Here is a 26,028-nt window from a genome sequence, read left to right as displayed (position 1 = left end):
CAGTGGGGTTGGCGTTTAGTCTGTGGTTTATCAAGAAGTGCCCGTATCTGATGGGCAAGAAAATCCTAAGAGTCTGTTTAATTTTTCATTTCAGGGCAGTGAATTACTGAAAGAGAAAATGCATTTCCTTTTAAGAGAGACTATTTATTCATAGATCTCCATGCAACAGACAGTTGAAAGAATCCTAGTTTCTTCTTCCAAACCAATGAATAAACTCACTCAACTGTGCTGTCAAATGTTTACAGACACCTTTCTAATCACTGCTGGGAAACAATCATGTGCACTGATCTAGCAGTGGTGAAGCTCTACTGATAGCCAGGTTGCCTGTTTTCCATAGAAGTAATTTTGAATTACTTGCTAAAAACTCAAAGGAAATTCAGTTTCCCATCAGTTGTTTTGAGGATGTCACTGGCTTCTGCTGTAGAATGCTGTCAGATTCTCATCATTGGAGATGTTGTCTACTAGAGTTAGACAATCTGTCATTTGTTGTTCCTATCTAAATTGATACTGATTGTTAGTTTTGTTTTCTGTCACTGTGGAAAGGTTCTTATATGTTCCCTTTTATGAAAATTTTGGTTCTTTCATGACGCTTTATCCTTTAATTGCCAGAACTGAATATGCACTTATTCAGAAAACACCATGTTAGATAGATAGATACATATGTATATGAAGGATGATGCTCCAGTCTTCAAAGTGTCTTCTCATTAGGTCATTCTCATCTGGCAGTGTACTTCTAAATATCCATTGAGGTCTTTGGTGTATTTAGACAGGATTTAGATATTAGGATTTCCTGGGAATCAATGCAGTGGATGTGCAATTTTGTTTTTCCTGTGTTTAGCATGGTTAGGTGTATTATTGGACAAAACAGTAAATTGATGACAGTTCTTCAGATTTCTATAGCTCATCCTTCTCTGTGAAAACACATAATCACTTTCACTTGTTTTTGTCTTAAACTACTGAACGGCTGGGCTTACGAGTTCATTCAAATTGGTGTTCGAGTACAGCACTATTTGGAAAGATTGTTACAGTGTATCCTTAAATAGTGTGAATATATGGAGAGAAATAAGAAATCCTTTCTTCTAGTTTCTTGTCCAGTGCTAAATTCCGAGAAGTTGAAGAGTATTCAGAGTAGTAAAACTATAATTCTTACAAGTCTTATCTCTAGAGAAGTTCTTTCTTATCCAAAGTTACATAGAATATTGAATTTATTGTCCAGAAATAGATCAGCTACCTAGGTCAGTGGTACAATATTTATTCAGATGTATTTATTCCTGAGATGCTTCACAGAGCTTTCTTGAAGATCAGTAGCTCACTCAAACTCAAGAACATGGAGACATGATTTGTACTGTCATTTGCACAAGTCAGTGTTACATAAAAAAACCTTTTTTCAAAGCACATTGCCAATAGTTTAAAATACGTTTAAAATTTTTCTTGTCCAAGTTTTATAGCTAGAAGTAGTCTCAAGATTTTGCTTCTTCATGGTGTACATATGTTATACATACATTTCAGGAGAGTGTTGTCTTTCACACATAGAACTAGCTTACTGCTCTGCTTCTGGAGCGTGCTTGAAGTTAATATTGCATCTTTTGTATCATTTCAGGAGTATGATGATGGTTATGGAGCTGCTTATGATGAACAAAGCTATGATTCCTATGATAACAGCTACAGCACTCAAGCACAAAGGTATGCCTCCAAATCAACTGTAACTACATTTGAAAAATTCTGTGGTGGGTCAGTTACTTAAGAGTTTTTAAATTTTGTCTTAAACACCAAGAATATTATGAGAGGATTTTAGAAATCACCCCCATGTGATTGCCTTGCCTTTACTATTACATAAGTATAAAAGTTAAATTTCTGAGTGGCTGAAAAGAGAGAACTGAGAACCTCTAACGGTTTTATTGATGCCAAATCGTAAATCAAAGTTTTCAAAAGTTAAGGAAAGTTGGGGAAATTTAATTCAGACTCATTTTGGGATGGAAGAGTGGGTAAGGAGGGGAGAGGAGAAAAAATACAACTTTATAGAAAGTATTAAATTTTCTGAAACACAACTGATTAAATTTTCTTGTTACTTTTACAAAGTTGTGTTCCAGTATTTTACATCTATTTGACTGTAAGAAAAATATACCTGTCAGTTTGTTTTCCTCCTCTGCGGAGCTCCTTGTGACAAATTTGAATCTCTTGCAATTTGTTTTCTTTCTCCCACTTCATTTTCAGCACAAATTTTAAGCACTTTTGATTTTTTTTCCCAAGTTTTGCTTTCTTCAAAGCAGTCACTATTTGGCAACTCCATGAATAACAATGTGACCCAACAATGGGAAACATTTTGTGAGGTACAAACTACGTCCTTTATGTGGTTTGAAGTTCATGGCAAAAATCCCATTACAAATGTAGCAGCTTGGATGATAATCTCCATTTCTGGACATTTCCAATGTGCCCATCTGGAAACAGAACTCTTGTCCACCTTTTACAGAGCTGTAATTTATTTTCATTCTTTTTCTCTTGGACCAAGCATTCATATTTTGCTCAGTAGTAGATGTTTCAACGTCTTCGACAATGTCCTGAAATTTTATGGCAAAGTTGTGACCTGCTTCTGAGGTAGGGTTACTGAGGTTCCTGCTAATAAATCCCTTGTGCTGAATTAAACTGAATAGTGTATTTGTGGTACATTTGTTCTACCTTCTGCTAAATATGTAAGATTTACAGTGCAGATTTATCTGAAATAGTACAGAACTATTCACAGCAAATTTGAGAACAAAGCTGTTTACACCTGGCATCTGCTCTGCGTTGTCACACCCAACTGTACAGCAGTTTTCTTGTGTAAATGAGTATTTTTCTGTGCTCAACAACTTAGTCAATGTGAAAAAGCATAGTGGAAAGTTCAAGTGTCATTGTTGAGAACTAAAATAATGAAATTACTATTGGCTCCTACAGACTCTAAGCTTGATAAAAATATGACTTAAGAGATCTGCAGTGTAGGACCTTCAAAATATGAGACTCTATTTATTGAGTGTTACATTTCAAGAACATTTGCAGGTAATGGATTTTTTTTTCTCCAAAAGACAATTGCCATAGTAGTCCTCAACTTTTATGTTGGCAATTCTGTTCTGCCTTCTTGCTTGTACTGTTGGTAAATGAGTTTACTGCGCACAAACATTTGGACTTCATTACAAAGTAATTTGCCTGAGCCAAAATGAAACATTACTTGGATTTGATTTTTTTTTCCACATTAAGGTTTTCACTGAGATTTTCTTCCTTTGAACTAAAATTAGCAAAAAAGCAATCTCCCAAGGAATGAAATTGGTCTTGTAAAAGATTAATACATAAGAATGTGTATAATGTTCTTAGATACATGCGCACATGCTTAGCTGTCCAAAACGAGATATTTCATAAAACGATTGCTTTCTTTGTGTTTTACCTGTAGTTTCACAATACATATATTGTTAGATTTTAACAAATTTATCTTCTTAATGATGATTTGACATTTTTCCCCTAATTTTATTAATTGCTCTCTGGTAAAAGAAAACAAGAAATTATTCACTTGCATGTTTCTCACAGGGAGAGCAACACTCATTTTCTGGAATATATTTCTGTCTTGGCAGAAGGATGTTTAGGGTAGTATTGGCAGGCAAAAAGTAGTAACTATAAGCAGCCATCTGAGCTAGCTAGACCAGCATTCCTGTCTTTAATCTGAATATCATGTAGTAGCCCATATTGCAAAATATCATTCTGTAGCCACAATGAGCTACTTATCATATTTAGGTCCATTACAATGTCTTTACTGTGAAGGAAATTAGGGAAAAGTGCACTGTTTTCATAGTTTAGCCTTATTAATTCTTTATTATTTTTCCCTCATAAAACATTGAAAGAAACTGCATTTGCACATGGTGATGTGTTTAAAATGCATCATTTGGTGACCAGCTTGTGGAAATAACTTACTCTTTCCTTCTCTAAATTGAAAATAGTAATCTTGAAGTAATAGTATTTCTAGTATGTCTTCTGGTACTGATTTCTCTAGAAATACTGTGATATCAGTGATACTGTGTATTAAAGAGGAAATCTGAGAAATAGCTGGTAGACTGAAAATTAGTTGTTTCATTAAATTACTTGCAGTAGGTTTTAGTGTATTACTGAGTTTGAGTGTGGGAACAGGACTTAATGCTCACAAGGTACAATGTGTGATAGGGTGGAATCAGTTAAAATTTTCATTTTTGTTTTAAACATTTTGCCTATTTAGTGATTCCTCTGATAGAAACTTGCAGTAGAACCTAAATTGTCTTTAGGAATTTTGGAGATCTCAAAGAGGCTGTACAACATCAAATCTTTTGCTGTAGGTGCACAAGAAGGCATTCTCCAACCTCAATCTTTAGCACAACACAGTGTGACTTTACTGCTCTTTTAATCTGGACATTTCAAGTGTGTTTCCCAGAAATGGCAAAATCTGAGTTGGATTAGGATGAGTGATGTGCTTAGTTATGAACTGTGTATTTTTGTGTGCATTAAGGTAGTTGAGATTTTGTTCTGCAAATAAATTATTCCATTCTATGTACTAACTGCTTTCTGATACCAAGTAATGAGTGGTTAGAAGTTTAACGGTATTTTATTTGACATTTTGTGAGACTGTATCCTTCTTTATGCCTGGCGATCTGAAGTTTGAGTTAAAACCTGCCACAGCACTAACAGAGAGAGAAACATGAGTTTTCTGAGTTCTTGTTTATCTTAATGCCCTGTAATCCTATTAAAAAATGTTGTTTTCCTTTAGAACATTTTATTATCCGCTGTTGCTTGTTCTTGCAACAAAGCCCCAAACAGTGCTTTAGGATGTCCTTTAACAGAATTATTTTTTATGGTCAAAAAGGCTTAAAATATCCCTTGAAGCTATACTGCACTTTACTAGATAACTAATTGATTTTTAGAAGATTAAATTACATGTGTTTTTTTTCAGAGGGGTTGTTAGATAATTTTATCAGTATAAACTGAGATCTTTAATCAACTGGTTTGTTTAGTTTTATAATAAAAAATCAAAACAATCTTAAATTTAAAAAAAAAATTTGCAATTTCTGAAAATCAGAGGGTAGCAAATGCTTTATAGAATCATAGAAGAGTTTGTGTTGGAAAAGACTGTAAAGATTATTCAGCTCCAACCCCCTGCCATGGGCAGGAACAACTTGTGGTAGACCAGGTTGTTCCAAACTCCATCTAACCTGGTCTTAAACACTTCTAGGGATGGAGCATTCACAGATTCTCCAGGCAGCCTCTGCCAGTGCCTTACCACCCTCACAGTCAAGAATTTCTTTCTAATATCTCCTCTTTTAGTTTAAAGCAATACCCTTCTATTACTTCATGCCCCAAAATGCAGTCAGGCTGTAGAGTTACATCATACACAGTCAAGGGCATATTATGTAGTCAGGAATTCCATCATAGAATTTATCCTATATACATAATTTCACATGTGCAGTTTTGTGCACCTTTTCAGGATGTTATGATAAAATATGAATTGTAATTGCGAAAGCCAAACTCGTGACTCCTGGTGCTGATATTTGCCTATGTCAGACACGTGTAGACTTGTCAGCAGCATTTATGCATCCTTATACAACTTATCTCGCTGTTAAAGGACTTACCAAGCCTGGTTAGAATTGTAATTTACTTGGATTTATTGCAGAAAGTAGTGGGTGCTTCAGTGGCCCAGTGTTAATGCTTGATCAATTTTATTATGAAACTTCACCTAATAGTGTTGTGGAGGAATCAAGAGGATTTAGTTCAATCTTCATCTAAAACTGTAGTGTAAACATTTTCGGCATGAAAAAAATCTAGTTATTTTAAATCTCTGAAATAGGCTTCAAATTGAGCCAAAGTGCTTTTGGTCCCTTAGTTACTCCATATATGATCTGCACAAGTGTTTTTGAGGACAATAATATGGCAAAGGGAAATGGATGCTAATAAATCAATTGTCGTTGTCAGCTCACTGTTTAATGTTCTCTAGAATACGTAAGATTTATCACTGAGGAATTGTAGAATAATGGTGGTGTATGGAAACAAAGTCCACCAGGGAGATGTACTACATCATTCAGATTTAGCTCTGCCATCTGCTTAATGGCATTGAGATGACTACAGAGGTACTTATGATCAACCATTCATAGCAGTGACAGATGCTGCAGAGAGTTAACATGCCAGGGAATGAGGTTTGGTGCTGAAATCCAGATTATGTGGCAGGGTTGCTGAGAAAGGGGGCTGGGTTTGTTAGCTCTCCAGGAGCATTAGAGGCTTTACTGTGTGCTTTCAAGTTTACCATTGAGAGAGAATGTCTAACACAGTTACTGTAGTGGAGAAAAGAATGTGGACAAACCCCATCTGTCTCCTTCAGACACTCAGAAGTTACAAGGAACTTCTTTAGGCTTGTTTGCTAGCATTTAGAATGGGGTGCTTTTCCCAGGGGAAAAACAAAAAGGGTTTTTCTAGGTTTATTTTTCAGCCTACAACAGAGATCAGAAGCCTTAAACTATGGGAGGAACACTGTGTAGCTGTATGCCAGTGTCTGTCTGGTGAGGGACAAGAATGAGTCATTTATGTAGTAATGTAATTTTTCCTATTTTTTAAAGTATTTTACATCTTCAGTCAAGGTGATCTCATCTTCACTGTGTTGCAGAATTCAGTCTAAACACATGCATAAAAGTGGGAAAATTAGGACTTGGAGAAATTGCTGGATTTGTTTATAGTTTTCTGCATTGTTCTGTGGTTTCCATATTCACCTAATGGTGCTATAGATTTCTCTTGGCAACAACCATTTTGCCATTGGCTTAAGTAGGGTTTCTTAGCTGCTCTTTGTGCATACTAACAATAATTACTATCAATTCCAATCATATCAAAATGTGATAAATTCAAATCCCTGCAAGTTGCTTGTGAGCCTTGGAGCCACACAGTTAACTTAATATGAGCTGAGGGAATTGGCAAATACTCTTTAGTACACCTAAGTTTATTCAGTGCCACTAAATCATTCTGTGGTTATTGTTGATGTGTTGGGAATTACATGCTGCAACTTTGTTAGATCATTTACTTAAACGTGTGAAAACATAACTGCCCCTATGTTAAGTCCTAGGCATGTTAAAACCATGGTGTTATGAATTATATAATTGTTCATGTTGGAGAAGACCTCCAGGATCAAATAAAATTGCCAACCCAGCACCACCATGTTCACCGCCAAACCATGTCCCCAGGTGCCACATCCACACTTGTTTTAAAATTTTCACTGTTTCTTGGGCAGCCTGTTTCAATGCCTGACCACCCTTTCAGTGAAGGAATTTTTCCCAATATCCAGTGTTTCTCACATGGCAGAAGACGTTTCCACAGCCTCTTTTCAGGTAGTTGTAGGGAGTGATAAGGTTCCTCCTGAGCCTCCTTTATCATTCACTACTTTATTTACCATTTATTTCAAAAGGGACTGATTCAAGACAGAAAATTTCTTTGTAAGAAAGAAGATTATGCGCAAAAACCCAGTGGTGTGAAATGTTTGAGGAATTTTGTGTTTGGTAGCTTGTGGTAGCTACCTAACAATGGAGAAACTGGATGCTGAGTTGAAAAGGATGTAAAAAAATGCCTTGAAATCCAGCAGTGGCCATTGTTCAACTTATGCCTGAAGAATACAACTAAATTAGTTTGCTAAAATCCTTCAAATCTCTAAGTACTTCTTTTTATGTTATTCTAGAGGCACTTTTGTTGTAAGAGAAGCTGATTCCTAGTATGTAGCTCTTGGAAATATCCTTCTCATTTCCCACTAGGAGCTCAAATTTTCAGGTGTTTCTTGAAACCATGCTTAGTAGTCACACAAAAGATTATGGGATTTTCATGAAGAGCTGAGCATATGGATTTGAAATTGGTTTATGGAGATGTTGCTATTGGCATTTGAAAGTTAATTGCTAGCAGTTTGTTTGTGATGCTCAGTGTTTTAAATTTACATTGTTGAGTTTGTCAGCAATCATGCATTTCCAGGATGTATAAATATGCATTATATGCAAACGAGTGTCTGTTACTGTAGTTTTCCAAGATGTAATTCTCTCCATTTTAATGCTTGTAGCTGTTTGTATTTCATGCTTTGACTAAAAAATCAAATTAGGCTGCAGGAGTTTGATTTCTGGGGATTGTGCAGAGGGTTGGCATTTTGTGTTGCTGTTGTTTATGAACACCTGGTATGTATCAGAGTGTACTGGAAGTTATAATTCTGCAAAATAAAGCCTTAAAGCATTAGCATAAATAAGCTAATGTAGTTTTTGAATGAAAATCCTGGCATGTGGTTTCCTGCTTAATTCTGGCACTTCTGTTATTAAGAGATTATTTATTGCAGTTTTTCAGATCTAATTTTCAGGTTTAGATAGATATTTTCCTTTTAATTACATGTTGGGATGTGATAAGGTAAACTAATCAGAGGTGCTTCAGTAGCATAGGTAGTTTTAACTGTGAATCTAGTGTATTTTATTTTTTTAAATTGATTTACAGAATCCTGTCTGAAATATCCGTAAAAAGGAGTAAGGTTATCATGGTTCAGCTCGAATGATGGAAAAAACATAAAAGTATCTCATAGTGCCCTCATAAAACTGGAAAAGGTTTTTTGAATCCTCATGGTGATACTGGTAGATGGCTTCACTGTTTAATAAATGTTAGGATTACTCTTCATCTGTACTAATTATAATCAATAAATTTCATTTGTTTTTTTCATGATTTTGCTATTAAGTTTTACCGTATCTGTGCCTCCATATTTAGGAAACAAGTAAAAATGCATTTGAAAATAAATTTAGAAAACTAATATGCAGTTGTTGTAGTGTTGCAGTGCACACCCACACCCGAGTGGATGTTCCCAGATTAGGAAGAGAGTTTAAGCCTCACCCCTGAGCTCATCAGGAAGATGAATCAGAAACTTTTATGCTTCTCTCACCATAATTGGCCCAGTGCTAACACAAAAGCAGCTGTTAGACTTTTGAGCTGTTCTTCAGGTAATGTAGGTATTTTCTATTGGGCAGATTGCCAAAAACCCCTCCTAGCCCCTTGAATACTTGAGAGAGCATGGAGATTCTTGGGGCATTTTTGGGGTGTCGTAGCAGGTGCAAGGGACCTCCCTGCACCGTGCACGGCATTTATTCTTTTGTTTTGTATAGTTTGTTATTTTTGCTTTAATTAAGACCTTTTTGCTTTTTCAAAACACACCTGATCGAGCTGTCTTCCTGACTATTCTTAAGCCATTTCTGGGAAGTTGCTGGCAGCCCTCAAAGTGTGATAAACCTTTGTGGAGCTAATACCACACTGACCCCACGCAGAAGTTCATCATTATAGTAGTACAAAAAGTAGTAATATCTAATTGCAAGTATTGAGAAATCAAGAAAAATCATTATTTCATAAAATTATATTAAATTTGCATGATTGGTTTGATTTTACTTAGGTGATTTTACAGCATCTTTAACTGGGTGATTGAATTCCACAGTACGATTAAAGAGGATTGGTATTCGGTAAGACTTGAATTTTTTTTGCTGACTGATTGCACAAGTGAAAACATGAGGAGGGGAAAGGCCAAAGTGGATCTTCCAAGTCCAAAATAGGAAAAAAAAATCATTAACAGGGAATATTTTTTAAACATGAAGTGCTGTGTTGTATCTGTTAGTGTAACTTGTAGAATCAGTCACAGTTTTGAAAAATCTTCATAATATGAAGGCTTCAGATTAATTAAAGTTTGTTTTAAAAATAAGGTTCTTTATGCTTGGAGGATGGAGGTAACAAAGAAAAAGGGAAAATATTCAGTTGCCAGGCATCAGCAGGATGCTGAAGAAATGCTGCTGGATATATTGGCTTTAGAGACAGAACATGGATGATCAATCTTAAAAATTAAATTTATTCATTTAGAAAGGACTTCTCAAACATCTCACATTATAATTAACTTTCCAGCAGTTTGATTAAGAGATCCAGAGATAAGGAGAAGAGACTACATAATCTCTCCAGACTAGAGAAAGGACATCTTAAATTTACATTTGCAGACTAGAGAATGACATAGATATACATAGGGAAGACTTTTTTTCTGCTGGTGTGGTGAAGAGGGAACTTCACTGTGAACTCACACTTGGAAGCCAGTGCCTATTAGCTGAATGAGAAATCAGGCTGCACCAGCTCAGAACATATTTTTGTCACAGAGCATGTTTTTGTCGATAAAGATTTGACACTGTTTTTCTGGTTGACATTCAACACACTGGCTGCTTACTAGCAGTAATTGAAAGTTGCAATTTTTTCTCTGAGTACCCTGTTGTATTCAGTTTGCTTTTCAAGGGAAGAAAAATCTTGCTTTTTTTCTGTTGGTAAGGAAATACCTACTTAATTGGGCAACTTAAAACTGGGGGATGGTTGCAAGAAAACTTCGTAATGGTCTTAAATGTTTGTCTTTGTATTTTATTTCAGTAGAAATATTGAGGGCTGTAAACTGTGCTTTTAAGCACCATTTTGATATATTTGAAGTATAGATGATGAAAAATAATGTATTGGTAGCCATCATAACCACATTTATCTTGGTTTAATTGTATCGTGAGTGCTGTGTGTAAAGCACCTGAAACATGCGTATGGATAGAAGTGGTGGAGCTCACATGAGGCCAGGAAATGATTCTTTGCATTTAAATGGCTTGAATTGTCCTTAGGAGGAAGAGTCCTGCCTTACTGTACTTTGAGAGACAAGGTTTTGACCCTGCTGATGCAAAGGATGTTAGGGAAGAACTGGAAAGATCTTGAACATGGTAAAGCTTATGATTATGCAGCCCTGAAAACGATTAAACCTAATCTTTCTTTTACCAAATGTATTCATTTATGGCACTTTCATTATTTTTGAATTATATAAAACCAGAATGGAATGATACCTTTTCTCCCAGAAGTTTTTCAATTTCAACTGGTAAGGCCACAGATTTTTAGAAAGGCTGAAAGTTGTACAAAACTTTGAAAAAAGTTGAAAGTTGTACTGTTCCTTCAGTAAATTAGAAAGAGAAGAAGGTATGATGTATATCTTCTGGAGCAGTATTTGTGATGATGGAATGGTGACAAACCTCCTGTGTGCTTTTTGAGGGCAGTGTGTTAGAGGCAGTGTTGTCTTGTACTCCAGTCTGTGACAAGTGACATTTTGGATCTCTGAAAACAACATATGCAGAACTTGGGGGATAACCAAGAATTAGCTGGAAAAATATTCCAGATCTTTCCAGTATTAGCAGTGAATAGTCTAAGGATTTTTTGACTGATACCTCTCAGATCTTAACTGTTCTCTGCTGCTTCTACCACCCAGCGTAATCTTGTCTGTTTGGAGGGAGAGGGAGGAAAACATTTTCCTGGTGTTAATGTCATTTCATGTCTTTTTTTCTCCATTTAGCAGCTGAAATATGATTGGTACACACTTGGGTAGTTAGAGACTTCAAGTTTTGCCTCCTCTGGTAGCTGTTCACAATGTGCTTTGCTGACAGATGAAGTGTGGAGTGTTTTGGACTTGGTTCTAAATCACCAGCCAAACCAAAATGCTGAATTTATGCAACCTGAGTTTCTAGTTTTCTGCTGGTACTTTCTTATTTAATGTAGCGAACTTTTGACATTAGTATGGTTAGCATTTCTCATGAGGGTGGGATGTATTGTTGCTGTGTTCTATTTATAGTTTCAAGGTAAAGCTGTAGCTCCTGCTGCTGCTCTTCTGAGAAACCTTATTTATACCATGTGCTTCAGTCACCTCCTTTAATTGCCATTTTCCTTTCCTCTTTTGAGAGGTGGCACATGAGACTGTAGTGGGGAAACACTAATTGAGTTGAGACAGCAATAACTGGACATTTCAGGTGGTAGAACTACTCTAATCAGCTGTGTAGAGTTCTGCTAGAAATACCTAGTTAGGTCTGTGGCTGGTAGGTAGTACCAGAATGCCAGATGCCTCTGAGGATGTTTCACTATTCAGAAGTGATGTTCTCATCTCTGCCATAAAAAGTAATTCCTAAATAGTGATAGTTAAAGGCATCTCTGGTCACCCTTTAGGATTACAGGTAATAGATCTGCTGCTTGTATTATCTATTTTGAGAGTGCAATAGGCTATGATTCAAGAAAGATTGTCTTTTTCTCTATTTTATAAAGCATTCACATAGGGGTCTCAGTTGTTTTCTGAGATGACTGTCTGTTTGACAGACATAAACTGAGCTTCAGGAATAAAAATATGTACTAAAGAAATCTACTAAGTAGCAGCAGAACTGGGTATTAATTAAAAAAGTATCTTCAAAATGCAAGAAAAGATGTGGGTCTCCTTGATACTCTGGATTTCTGCTGGCCCACTGTAAGCTGAGTTCCAGAATAGGGTGTTCTAGTGCTCCACAGAAGCTTTGAAAACAGCTACTCAATGTTCGAGACATTATGGAGTTATGAGAAGCTTCACTGCAGTGATTGTTGTCTTGGGCATTTTTCCTGTTTGCTGTTGCTTTTTATTACAGCTGAGCATGAAGATCTGACAGGAATAATGGAAAGTGGCTTATCCTTATGGAAGGGTTCTCTTCAGATGTGATCACATTTGTCAGGGTCTATCCTCTAAGAACTGTTCCTAGGGAGATCCTCATTTGCTTTTTCTGCTTTGTTCTGTGCAACTCTAGGTGGAAGCACAAAGGGTGGTGTTTACTGGAGCTTCCCTTGGCAGAGGGAAGCCTTGGTGTTTGCAAGGGTTTTATTGTTGCTTTTTGAAACTGCCCTGATTTCTGCCTGAAGGGATCAAAATTCCCTGTGATACTCATGTGAAAAAGAAAAAGCCGAAATTGTGGTCAGTTTTTTCCTAATAAGCATTACTGGAAGCTGAACTGTTGGCCAAGGCTGTTTTTCATCAGAAGCCAAAGAAACTTTCAGACCACTTGGTGCTTATACCAGGCTTGTCAGTGCTTAAGTCTGGGATTTTCCAGTAAACTAGAAGCTTTCAGTCAGAGACCTTTTAATCTCCTCTTGGCAAGCAGGTTCCCTGCCACACTGCTTCTGGTTCAAATACAGAAATGCCATAATGGCCATTCTAAAAATGCCTGTATCAAATATAAAGAGCTGTGTCAATCACATGAATTAAGTGTGCTATATTTTTACTACCTTTGTGCATTAAGTACACTTGGACCGTGTGGTTGATCTGCCTGTTTTAGGATTGTCCCAAAAACAGCCTCGTGACCTCTTCTGGTATGGAATCACGGGGTCATTAAAGTTGGAAAAGACGTCCCAAGACTAGCCCAATCTTTGACCAAACACCACGTTGTGAACTAAACCACAGCACTCAGTGCCACATCCAGGCATTTCTTGAACGTTTCCCGGGATGGTGGCTCCACACCTCCCTCAGCAGGTCATTCCAAGGCCTGACCACCCTTTCAGTGAAGAGATTCGAGCTGATGTCCAGCCTGTATCACCCTGGTACCTTGAGCCCATTTACTCATAGTTGCCTGGGAGAAGAGGCTGACCTCTCCCCAGGAAGCAATCTCCTTTCAGGGCATTGTAGGGAACAGTAAGGTCTCCCCTGAGCCTTCTTTTTTCAGGCTTATAGCTAAACACCCATCTCCTCAGCTGTCCCTCACAGGACTGACTTTCCAGGCTGTTCCCAGCTCTGCTGTCCTTCTCTGGACATACTCTAGTACCTCAGTGTCTGTCTTGTAGTGAGGGACCCATGAGACTTGGGTTGAAACTACTGTTTTGTTGATATCTCTCCTAAGAGAATATTCCAGTATCTCTAGGCAGAGCAACCTAATAGTCAATAAAGTATAAAAGGTGAAGTTCCTTAAGACTCCGCCATCACGTCAAGAGCAGTTATTCCTATTTGGTTTTTATAAACATTTGTTCTATTGCAGTTCATCAAGATATTTTCAGAAACAAATCAGCTTAGTAGAAAAGCCTGAGAAATTGAGGTCATTTTTCATAAGGCCTTTGAAGGCTTATGTTGAATACCTTTAAATTAAAGTGTTTTAAGATACTTCTCATAGTGATTCTAGAAAAATGGCAGGAAGCTTCCCAGTCCTCTAGTTTACTAAATAAAGTCTTAGAGAAGCATTTCTACTTCATCAGTGCTGCTGTGCTAAAATCTGAGCTTCCTCCTTTCTGTCTGAAGCTCCTTCTCAACACAGAAAACAGGCTCTCCCCCTGGCCTTACTTGCACTATTTAAGCCTCATTTCACACTTCCTCTGATCATTGTGGCATTACTGCCCAGCCCTAAGCAATTAGAAACAATGTACTTAAATTTATTGTTGTTTTCTAATCCTTCCATAGCATTAAGTGGTTTCAAGTTTTTATGCTGACAAGGAAAATCAAAGCAATTTTTCTTTGCCATCTGTCTTCTCTCTTGTCAGCCCAAAGCCATTATGCTGGAATGGAAATACAAAAGATGTTAAAAAGTGGGGATATAAGCAAAAGGTCTGTGTGTACAAAAGATCTGAATCACAGCAGATACTCCAGTGTTAATTGCATTTCTACCATTTACTTCATGGTTAGGAAGACGCTTGACAACTCAGACAGATATAGCATATAATGCAATTATTTATCTAGAAAAGTAGATGCATAGGTAATGAGGAAAAATAAAGGAAGTGGTTTCATGAGGACAGTTCACATCTGAAAACAAAAGACATCCAAGCAGAGTCCGTGTCTAGTCTTGTTGGGTTAAAAAGGGGAAGAATCCATGTTTTCTCTTTTTTTTTTGTGAAAGGAGGGAGTCACATGAAATAAAGAAGCAAATTATCTAAATTTGTGGATTTTTTTTTTCCTTTCTATGAGACAAAGTGAGAAGAGGAGCAACATGGGCTACCTGGTTAGTTGAAGATGTCCCTGCCCATGGAATTGGGTGATGTTTGTGGTCCCTTTCAACGCAAGCCTTTCTGTGATTGTATGGAAAGGCCTCTCCTTGCAGAAAAAATTCATTAAGGGAAAAGTTTAATAGTATTTAGTCAGACTGCTAAAAATTTGATAATGTATATGAGTCTAAACATAAAGGATGATTTTAAAGCAAAAATGTATATCATATCTTCTGTCCACAGGAAGAGTTATTTAATGTGGCTACTTAAGTCTTTGCAGCCAAATTCACATCGGCGATCTCAGTTAATGAGTTAAAATGTACAATTTAGAAGTTTAGTGTTGCTGTAGGGTGCTTTGAATAGGTTTGTTTTTTGCAGGGAGTTGCTTTGAAGTAAAATACAATTCTATAAGCTGTAAGTTCATATACAGTACTAGAATTTTCTGTAATTCTAAAAAAAAAAAAAATCAAGAAAACATATTAGTGTCAGTCTTGGTTGAGAACACCATGGAATATTCAGACTCTAAAACTTTTAAATTGTTTTGTTTTGTTTTGTTTTTTCTGCCCAGACTTCCTTACAACCATCTGTATGTACTCTTTTCTTTGGGTATTGAGGTTTTCTCATCTGAAACTTTGGGTTTGTTTAACAACTCCAGAACTGACTGGAGAATGTTGGCATTATTCATAGAACATGAATGAAGTAGAGCAGGCAGTACTGAATTGCACTGGGCAAGTTTACTTCCCATCATACCTTGTACTTTCAGACAGATTATTCATTTTGAAGTGTTTGTTAATAAAGATGAGTTGTGGTATACTTTCAGTATAAGTGAAAGGTTCCTTCCTTTCTGATGTTTGTTTTGCAGTTTGTGTGTTGTAGAATGAGCAATTTTTTTGTTTAACAGATACATCTATGAAATGAGACTCCACCAAGTCATTCTGACAGCATTGACAGATGCAGGGATAGAGCTCAGCTGCATTAGACTTCTAAACTCAATCACAGTCTTAAAATAAATAAGTGTTATGTGGAAGGATAGTGAATGTCAGTTTTCAGTTCATTGTCAGAATAAAGACTTATTACCAGCTGCTGCAGGGAAAATATACTTCTTATTCAAACTTTACCCTTATTCTGGGGTCAACACCACCTAAGAAACCTTAGAGAAAAGGTTTTGTAGAGGTAATTATTTGTGGGTCTTCAAAGTGCAATTTGTTAAGTTTTTATTTGGGAAGCATTATGCCAGCAATAAAAAATACTCATCCAGGCTTTTTAGATAAGCATTTGCACAGAGCAAAACTGTATTTTTTATGGCATTGTTATTTTGAGGGATTTAAAACTTGAAGGAAAAAAACCCCAAAAACCTAAAACACAAACAACTCAAGCACAACAAAGTCTTTTGTCAGTTCAGAAGTAATTGTGATGTGTTGTTTGTTTTATATAAATGCATTACCTGGTAATTCATGCTAAGGCTATAAATTGTTTATTTAACAAAATAAACAATTTATAGCCTTAACATGACTCAATCTAATCAATCTTATGTTAGAAACATTTTGTCAATATCAGTAATTACTTGCTGGTGATCATATATTAGTGATTTCCTTCTCACTCAGGAGGTGATTCTATGAAAAGATCTTTCCTTACAGAATAAATCTATTAAGGGAAATAAAAAGTTTGAGTCTACTTATCTGGTAGCATCATTTCATAGAGTATTTTCCAAACATTGTCAGACATGAGTCTGGTTGTGGTTAGAAAGAAACGGAAAATAACTATTTAGGCACTTGCTTCTCATATCCTACAAACTGTGTAAAAGACTACATGTAGCTAGACTTGCATGAAATACAAAAACATAATGGAATGATGTGTAATAAGGGTTGTTCTTCAGTTTCCATTCAGGGGTCTTAATACAAATATAAAAACCATTGTGAAATGGAGGACTGTTTTAGGCCATGATTATGGTATTCATCCATGCTTTTGAATCCTAACAACTACAGTTTTCACCTTTTAACAGTTCCTATTGTCATTACTTCCTGTTAAAATGATAGCCTTTATATTTGTGTTCTTCTGTCTTGTTTTGAAGGCACTGGAACTTGTACACACACAGCAGCACATTCTTATCAGTGAATTTGAAGATATAAAAGCAAACTATTAGGTAGCAATCGATAATGAAAAGGACAGTTGTCACTGTCACATGGATACTTACCTCTCTTAGGGCATGCCCTACATCCATCAAGCTTTCTTTTCAGAGGTAGAATGTCTAATAAATATTTCTTTCTATGTTTTCTTTCTTGTTCTCCCCACGCCCCTGCTGCCCTGCAGTGGAGGAGATTACTACGACTATGGCCACGGACTGAGTGAAGACACCTACGACTCCTATGGTGAGTGGTTTTATGAGCTCAATCACTGCAACGGCAGACTCCTGGAAAAAAAAAAGTAATGAAAGGATAATTTCCATGAGGCAAGACTTAGTCCTGCATCAGGTAGTGGCTGCTCAGGTATTCCTGAGATGTCACAGATCTCGTGAGCTTATTGAGAAAAATCCCCTCTGTGGTCTGTTAGCTAATGCACTCATGGGAAACTAAAACCAAAGAAGTAGAGAAAATAAAACTTAAATCATGATGCACGCAGCCTTTTCATGTCACATTCTATGGGATTTAAGAAAAAAAAAATGGGCAGTGAGGACCTTTTTCCAGGAACTTTTGGCTGCCAAAAGCAAATGATTCTGGTGTGCCACAGCTTGCATTGAGACTTGTTACAAGGTAGAAATCTGTTGAAGCTCCCAGCTGAATTAGGGCCTAATTGAGTGTGGTTTAGCCGTGTATGGTCCTTCTGGTTTAGTTCATTGTCATGCATCAGTCTTGGGAAATCGAGCAAGGAGTCATTATGTAAGGGTTAGGGAAGTACTTTAGGTTGCTAATAGACCTGAGAGCAATGGGGCACTATTCTGAATAGAGACAAAACAAAGTATAATGAAGCAAAAAGCATATGCCAGTTATAAAGATAATTTTTTTCTTTTTTTAATATAGAAGTGTGGTAGTGGCAGGTTTAATTAAAGAAATTTGTTATGGGTTAGAAGCATAAAGCACTTTAAAAGGCACCTTTGCTTAAGGGATAAATGCTAGGTGTCTGGCTAGGTATCAGAGAAATAGAGCCTAGATCTCTCAAATCTCAAACATCTGAGGGTTGTTAGTAACCTGTGTAAAAGTTGTGATTCTGAGTAATGAATGCTTCGATGACTTGAGAGCTCTAGTTGAAATTTTCCGAGGTGTATTTCTTTAACACAATGTGGAAGTGCTTCCTGCTTGAAACTAAAATGACTTTAACGAAGTTGTGATAAATGCACCTAATGCAGTGGTTTGCCCAGCGTATCTGCTTAAACTATTTTATTTAAGGAGAAAGACAGTTCATCAAAAGAAGAGGTCACTTGAAATTCCTCTGTCCTCCAGCACTTTCCGTTGGTGTTGATAGATATTTCAGCATTAAAATAAACTATCTGCCATTATAAACCATTCCTAACACTATTTCATTAATGCAGAATTGATGGGGGAAAAAATGTATGAAACTGCTTAATGTAGATAGACTGATGGGGAGAGTTATTGATTGCAGTATTTAAGGTTGAAAATATGGATCTTTCATTGCTTTTGCATTTAAAATTGGTTTTCTATTTATCAAAGCACAGCCACTCAGAATATTAAGTGATGGATTTATTCAAGTTGAGAGAAAGACTATAAATACCTTGAAGAATGATTATGGGTTGCAGCCACTGTACTTTTTGCACATATAAATAGTTATACACTTTATTTCTTAAGTGTTTCCCTTAAAAGCAGAGTTAGAGATTAATAACCATCTTCACTATATTAAAGAACATTAGATGCCTCAAAATAAGTAACATTGCCTAGTGAGCAGGTAGTTGTCTAGAGCTGGCTGGGAGGAAGTTCATATTCCCAGGAGGTATTTGAAGTTTTCTCCTGAGAACTGCAAGTGACAGACCAGAGGATGTAGGAAGAATGATGCAGTGTCCGTCCTCGCGCTTGCCAGCGTGGCCACAGGCCAGCTCAGTTTATGCACTGCAGCAACGTGGATGGGTTGGGGCAGCAAGCTGGACGAGCCGCCTCCTCCCCGTGGGTTCTCAATTCCCCCACGCCGGCGACAAGCGGATCGATGGAGAACGCAACCGCGGTGGCCAAAGAAAGGGCGACTCCTCTAGGCAGGGTATAACGGTGTTTATTGCAGGGAGAGGGAGCACGGAGCTCGGCACTCTCTGACCCCCTGCCCAGAAGAGCCCCGGGAGCAGGTGTGCACGAGCTTAAAAACAGGGGAGGGGACCAGGGTGGCGACAACCGGTCAGCCAATTACAATGATGAGGGGTATAAACCTAATAACTGGGGGCCAACCAAAAAACGAAGAGAGGGGATTGCCAGGGCCCCAGCCTATCACTCAACCCCTTCCTGGAGCTTTCTAGAATCCAGGGAAGGGTCCTGGGGTGACAGACAGGGCGCCCAAGGGGAGAGAGAGGAGATTGACAATTAGGTATAAAAGGGGGAAGAGATGACTGACATATAACGGACTTTCTCTAACTCCAGGCAGACAGGTTACAACCAATAGTAAAAACAGGGGGGTACAAGGAACAAACCATTACAGAAAACTCAATATAAATTACATTAAATAGATAAAACAAACGCACACCACCACAGAAGAATATCAGTGTTTCTAGGATTTGGAGCCCTGAACAGCACCAAAATAACCGAGAAACAGTAAAATAACTCTTTGCTCTGCTGATTTGATCAGCTGCTTGAAGAAGAGCAAGTACTCCCCTTAAACTGTTACTGGGACTTCTCTTTTTGTTTAAACAGTTCTTGCAGCAGTGTCTAAAAGCCAGGATATTTTTAATTCCTACACCTCAGCCAGCTGCCCATACTATTAGGCTCGGGGTCAATTTTTTTTTTTCAATGTAAGTCTTGCTTTTTGTGCAATGAAGAAGCACAAGAGGTTGTTACCAGGTGCCTGTGGAAATTGCCTGAGGTGAAAGTTAAATCCTTTCAGCCTTACACCAAATTTGAACTTGTTCCTTTTACCTCGTAGGCAAATGTCCTGACCACCTGGGTATGATTTATAGCCTGGACTCTGTAGGCAGCCACCTACCATCTACATTATGAAAAAGTAGTTAGGATGAGGCTTCTGCAAAGGGATTATGAAACTGAATCCTTGACATATGGGATCCTTGTCTTCTAATTTCAGATATCTCATGTCAGAGCAAGTTACCTCAGCATTCAAAGTGCAGGGGCTCTTTGAGTTTTTTCGGGTGGTGTTTTGTTGTTTTTGTTGTTGTTGTTGTTTGTTTGGGGGGTTTTTTTGGTTTTGTTTTGTTTTGGTTGTTTTTTTTTTAATTGACTAGAAAGACATAGTGATGTCTAAATTTTATTCTACCATACATTTGGATTCCACCTTTAGTTTCTGGATTGCATTGGGTTCATTGGAGCGCCTCTCTGTTTAGGGCAGTTCAATTCTGCAAAAATAAATATGGAAACACATAAACTGTTTTAAGGTGTGTTTACTTTCTTTTTTTAGTGCTGCTTTTTTTTATTTTTGTTCTCACAGATGTGACATAGTACTCTGATTTGTTTGCATCATTAAAGTGTACCTAAGTACTATTTCCTTATACTCTGTGTTTAATCCTGTGCTTTCCCTTTTGCAACTGCCTGGCATAATAGGTCTAAGTCTCATTTAAGATAATATTTTTTCTACTTTTTTATAATTTTTAATACCATTAAAAGGTGGTAGGATTATGAATCATTAAATTTAGCACAAGCGTTTCTACAAACTTACTTTATAGCTAAAATTCAAACAACCAATATTCCTTGTCCTTTTAATATTTTTTTTATAATCTGCCCTCTTATTTCTCATATTTCAGAGAAGGTGTATGTTTACCTCCAGAGAAATGGAATATTGGCCCTAGGATGTTAAAAGCCACAGGTGTTTGCAGTGATACTTGAGGCTTGGTTTGCATGTTTGAATTAGGCCTAAATTGGCACTGATGCAAAGAAACTTATTTCTGAGGGCAGCTTATTTCCTTATACATAATTCATACCTTCCATTCATTTCATCCCATTGCAACTATTGGTGTGTCAGCTACAGAAGCTGACATTTCTGTGCATTTGCAACAAGCAGGTCCAGCTGAATTTCTACAGTCGCAAATATTTTTGCCATTAGCCTGTCACATTCCTGGCTCCTATGTGCTGAGAAATCACTGTGGGATAGCTCAGATAGATGTGCTGTACCCAGATTTTTTGTTTCAAGTGTTAGACTTGTACTCTGTGGTTTCTGTAAACAGAATGGGGTTGTTTGATTCGCAGATAAGAAAAATTACGTTCAGCATCTGAGAATGTTGGAAGGGCTCTGACCATATTTTCTTTCCTTCTAGGGCAAGAAGAATGGACCAACTCACGACACAAGACACCTTCTGCAAGGACAACAAAAGGAGTCTACAGAGACCAGCCATATGCCAGATACTGATTGTACTGTCTGATGTTGTGAAATATCCAATCTCCACCAGTCCTGTATACTGTTCAAAGTAATTTTTTCTATGAACAATCCCTTTTTATTAACTCAAAGTGCATAAAAAATCTGAATGGATGGACTGAACTTAAAACATTTTTGTTGAAAGAGCAACCTGGACAGAAAGATATGTAAAACAAGGATTTTTGTTATTTCCAAACTGTGTTTGAAAAAATAGGTGATCAAAAAAATAACCTTTGATTAACTAGTGTTTAACAAAAAATAGGTTTACTAAATACGTTAGTCCATTCTTTTTAACATAAGCGTAACCTTTTATTTTAAAGGTTTTCAACAATTTAGTTTTTAGCTTTTATTTTCAGCCATTTGCTAGATTTTCTCTTTGCAAACATGCGTAAAAAGGGAAGCAAACTACAAATGCGAATAATGTGGTATTTTGTAACTTAAGTCTTGAAATGTTCTGTAGTGTTAAGCAAAGTTTTACCCTTGCTTGATACTAAATAAACTTTTGAAAGAAAATCAGTGTGTGTGAGATTAATTTCATGCTTTATCTTATAATAAAACTTCATAAATAGTAGTAAACAGGGAGAAATGTTTAACAGCGATCAGCATAAAAGGCTCATATTAAACTTTGTGCAACTTCTTTTAAAACAAAATGGTTTAAACCTAAATGTATCTCTCTATATACTCACAGTAGATATAAATGCTGTTTAAAATATCCAAATGGTATGGATCTGCTTGAGTGCCACATTAAATCAAAATACTTTTGTTTAAAAATGGTTTAAAATAGCTAATGACTTTTCTTGAAAAAGATGTGACTAGTTTTCACCGTGTTGAGCCTTTTTTCACTAGTGCAACTTTGGAATTTTTATGAGAATTTTGGTACGTTAATGACCACCTCGCTCCGTGCTGGAAGCAATAAACACAAAGCTTTTAAAGACTTTCTGACTTGACTAATTGAGGTCGCTTTCGTCAGAGGCAGAGGATGTGTAACCCTTAAAACGGTCTTCATTTGCAAAGGTAAATAAATCAAATAAGATTTTAATCTCACTTAAGTTATCTTAATATAACCAATAAAAACAGGGAGGCTACAACTTAGAAAGTTTCATTTCAGAATGTAGGAAAGACTTGTGAGGACACCTAAATTCTCATTTTAAAACGTTTAATTTGTTTTAGTCACCTAAAAAGCTTTAGCTTAGCTAGTTAAATTTGGACAAACTATTCCCTATTAAACAACTGTAAAACTTCATAACCAATAGTTTGTAATATATTATATTTTCCATAAATTCTAGTAACTTAAACATTGCAAATGTTATCTAAAGCGCTTTTTTAAGCATTGCTTCTATTAATTATAGTTTGATTTACATTGTTTTCTTTAATTTTTACTTGAAATTCTTTGAAATTTAGTAAAAAACATCTTTCTTTTCTCTCTTGTCAGGAAACTCACCTCCTTGGACAGCCAAGAGAACAAAAACCCTAATCTTCTGATGCTTTGGTAGGTATCTTTACTCATCTGTGAAATTATTAGATAGATAATGGAACGTTTGATCAGGTCCTTAATTCTGCCCAAAACTTTAAGTTAGGCGTCACTGTCTGTGTTCAATTCTGGTAGGAAAAGTAATAGTTTTAAACTTTGATTAATCAGGACCTTAAGCTGTCACAGTGTGTGGACAGTCCCCTGGCAGTTTATTGAAGGGTGTGCGTGGCTTTGACAGCATCTCAAACAATTAAGTGTTTGATTAGACAGAGGAAGCTGAAGAAACCAAATGTAATTTGACACTTTTAATTTTCATATAGGAATTTAAAAGTCTAATCTGGTTAACAAGCATGTCTAAAATATGAAAAACACATTTTGTAAACTGATTTTCAAAGTCAAGAATTTCTGCACAAGTAGACTGATTTCTGGCATTAATTGAAGGAGAACAAATCCATTAAGAAACATTAGCTAAAGAATAACTAGCTCTACTGTTTCTGGTCAATTCAATATATAAAGTAAGAAATAATTTAACTGTATTTATGCTCAGGTGGTATATATTTTAAATGCAACAGATTTTTTTCTACTTGGAATGGTAATTCTTCCTGCTAGCCTCATGATCTCAGTGCTTTTAGTTGACAAGGCTCAGATAAATAGAGCTCTATACTGTGAAATATTGCATAAGTTGCACTGCCTCTGTGTACTGCAGTAAATTTAACAGGCTGCTGTCACAGGCTAAAGGAACCTTTTGTACATACAAAATGGCTTTAGAACTGTTTTGAGCATTTTAAGGGCTTAAATCAAAGCACTCTAAGAGTAGGAGAGCTTGAAGAAGATTTCTCCTCTTTGGTGCTCAGAGGGCAAAGATTTAATACCAGCTGCTAGAATTGCTGTGGCAAAACTGAATATACTTGTATCTTTTAAAAATATTTGTAACAATTGGCACAATCTCTCCTGCTGGTCACATCTTAAATCACATAATATGATGAATTGCATAGAAGCTGTTCATCTGCAAACATCATGTATTATATTAAATAGACAGAATGAAACTTCAGGGGTTGAAACTAAAATACCTATTAGCAAGGGTAGCTAGTAAATAAATAAGTGAATCGGAAGTGGATTCAGTGTTCTGTATTGTTTATCCAACTCTTATTTAATGCCATATTTTCTTATTGCCTCCAGTAAGGAAGATTAATGTCTGGTCAGCATGTGTGATTTGTGCCACTTTCTGTACTACTCTGCCCTGAAGTTCTAGAGAACCTGAAATTGTTTTAGGTTCCCTTTGGGGTGGGAAAATGTGTCTCCGTGATAATAGAGGCTGGATCTAAGTGAAGCACTGAATGATTACATGATGAATTAAGTCTTCCTTCTGCCAATGCTCTACATTGATACATCATATTTCTCCTAAGAAAATTTTTCCATGCCTCTTCCAAAAAAAAAAAATTATCAATTCTCATGTCTTGTGCCCACAAAACAAACTACCATCAGTTCAAACAAATTATACTGGGTATTCTTCAAAACTGTATTTTTGCAGTGCAGACATGCACTAGCATTGTTCTACTATTGCATTTCTCTTGTAGGTGGTTTTTTTTTTTCTGTTGAGTAATCTCTAAGTCCATTTGATTTTGAGCAGAGGGGAAAAATAATCTAGAAAGGTCTCTACATGAAAGAAAACCAATGTAGAAGGCAGCTTTTCTTCCATTGTGACAAACATAAGTGTGTTTTAATTCTCAGAGAGTTTTGTACTCTGACACTGCATGGTTACTCTATGTTACTAGTCAAAAAAGTAATGTTAATATTCATAATCAATCACAGCAATAATTTGCCTTTTTTGAATCTTTTTATAAAATTTCCACTGAATTTCAATGATGGCAGTTTCTGTAATGCTTACTTAGATCTATATACATTTATTATAGGCGTAATTGTCTGATTCCTCTATTTACAGTCTGACAGACTTCAGAGAATTAATGGTCTTTAGTCTCAAGATATATACAAATAAAGTGTATTTTGTTCTTTTTCAGGAACTTCTGCCATGTTAATTATGGACTTCTTAGAGCACTGTACTTACCCATGTGCTCAGACACTGACAAGACAGAGTATGAAAATCCTGCTCAGCGTTGCTTGTATGAAAGCCTTAAAGTGTATAACAGCATACACTTTTTAAAATAATTGTATATTGAAACTCTTAACTGTATAGTGATGCAACTTTGTTTTATTTGGAGCTCAATAAATCATTTCCTTTCTAAGTTCCTGTTACAAAGCAATAACGCAACCTCCTGTTCTTTAGTGACTCTTTTAAGCCTTATACAGCAAGTGTAAGAGAGTGTGTGAAGTCTCATGACTAGAACTTAAATGCTTTTGGAAATAGCTTGTCTAATGTATGAACAACATGGATAAGTTAAAATGAAGATTGGTGTCTTCTGCTGAAGCTTTTCTTAATAGCTAATTGTAAACAAGTCTCAGACAAGACTCTTGGGTAGAAATAATGCTCCAACTTCCATTTCCTCCAGAAACTTATATAACAAGGTGTTTAATCCCTGTCAGTTATACTATGCTGCTTTTTCTCTTTCACTTGGTGTTTGATGCATAGAAATCTTTTCTCTAATACACAGTCACAGGTTTTCTAGTAGTAGAGTCTTGGATGAGGCTTTTACACCTTGATAAATCTTGTATCCAACAGTCATGTTTCCTCAGTGCTTTTTGTTTTATATTAATTGTGATTGTGATAATTTGTTACAGAAATAAAGTTCATATAATTTATTTTCTTGTGTTCTTTTTCATAAATACTGCTTGCAGAGCATGTGTGCCCCATTCGTCAATTATGGTTCTATCAGATGCATTTTTCTTCACTGAATCTCAATTTACTGCCAACAAAAACATACTTTTGTTCTGTGCTGTTGCTGTTTTGAATATAAACAATCCCAGTTGACAGTTTCACACCAAAATGCTGCCTCTTCAACGGGTTTTCATAACTTCTAATTCTATATACTGGCTACTGAAAAATAGCTTTGAAGTTGTGGGGATGTGGATAAAAATAAGGTTTCCTATTAAGTGTGGCACCAATCAAATAATCTTGAATAAGGCAGTTTTTAATAGACTTAGAAAACTGACCATTAAAAAGTCTGTATTTTTAACCTCTGAATATTTAAGGTGATTTTGTTAGTTAATCTCACCATCTGGAGAAGTTTTCCCTGCCTTCATCTGTCACTGTGCTAAAACTGCATTTCTAAACTGTTTTCTACGGCTAGCAATAGTAATTATTTAAATAAGTGAAA

General features: G+C 36.4%; 1 protein-coding gene across 2 annotated transcripts in view; it reads left to right on the top strand.

Moving 5' to 3' along the window:
- The window catches only part of KHDRBS3 (KH RNA binding domain containing, signal transduction associated 3), a 93,538-nt gene extending 68,025 nt beyond the window's left edge, over nt 1–25,513 (top strand). Inside the window, exons 7-11 of one of the 2 annotated variants that reach the window (XR_005703787.1) lie at nt 1,601–1,683; nt 17,086–17,144; nt 21,188–21,337; nt 22,718–22,774; nt 24,775–25,513. Coding sequence is in view for 1 of the 2 variants with exons in the window: in XM_040083928.2 (XP_039939862.1) it covers nt 1,601–1,683; nt 17,086–17,144; nt 21,188–21,279 (234 nt within the window). In the remaining variant the exon portion in view is untranslated. Of the gene's footprint in view, nt 1–1,600; nt 1,684–17,085; nt 17,145–21,187; nt 21,799–22,717; nt 22,775–24,774 lie in introns of those variants that run through there. The other variant, XM_040083928.2, reaches the window with a different exon arrangement.
- The last annotated feature ends 515 nt before the right edge of the window (nt 25,514–26,028 follow it).

Source organism: Hirundo rustica, chromosome 1, assembly GCF_015227805.2.
Source record: "Hirundo rustica isolate bHirRus1 chromosome 1, bHirRus1.pri.v3, whole genome shotgun sequence".
Taxonomy (NCBI): Eukaryota; Metazoa; Chordata; class Aves; order Passeriformes; family Hirundinidae; genus Hirundo; species Hirundo rustica.
This window is presented reverse-complemented; position numbering and strand designations above follow the sequence as displayed.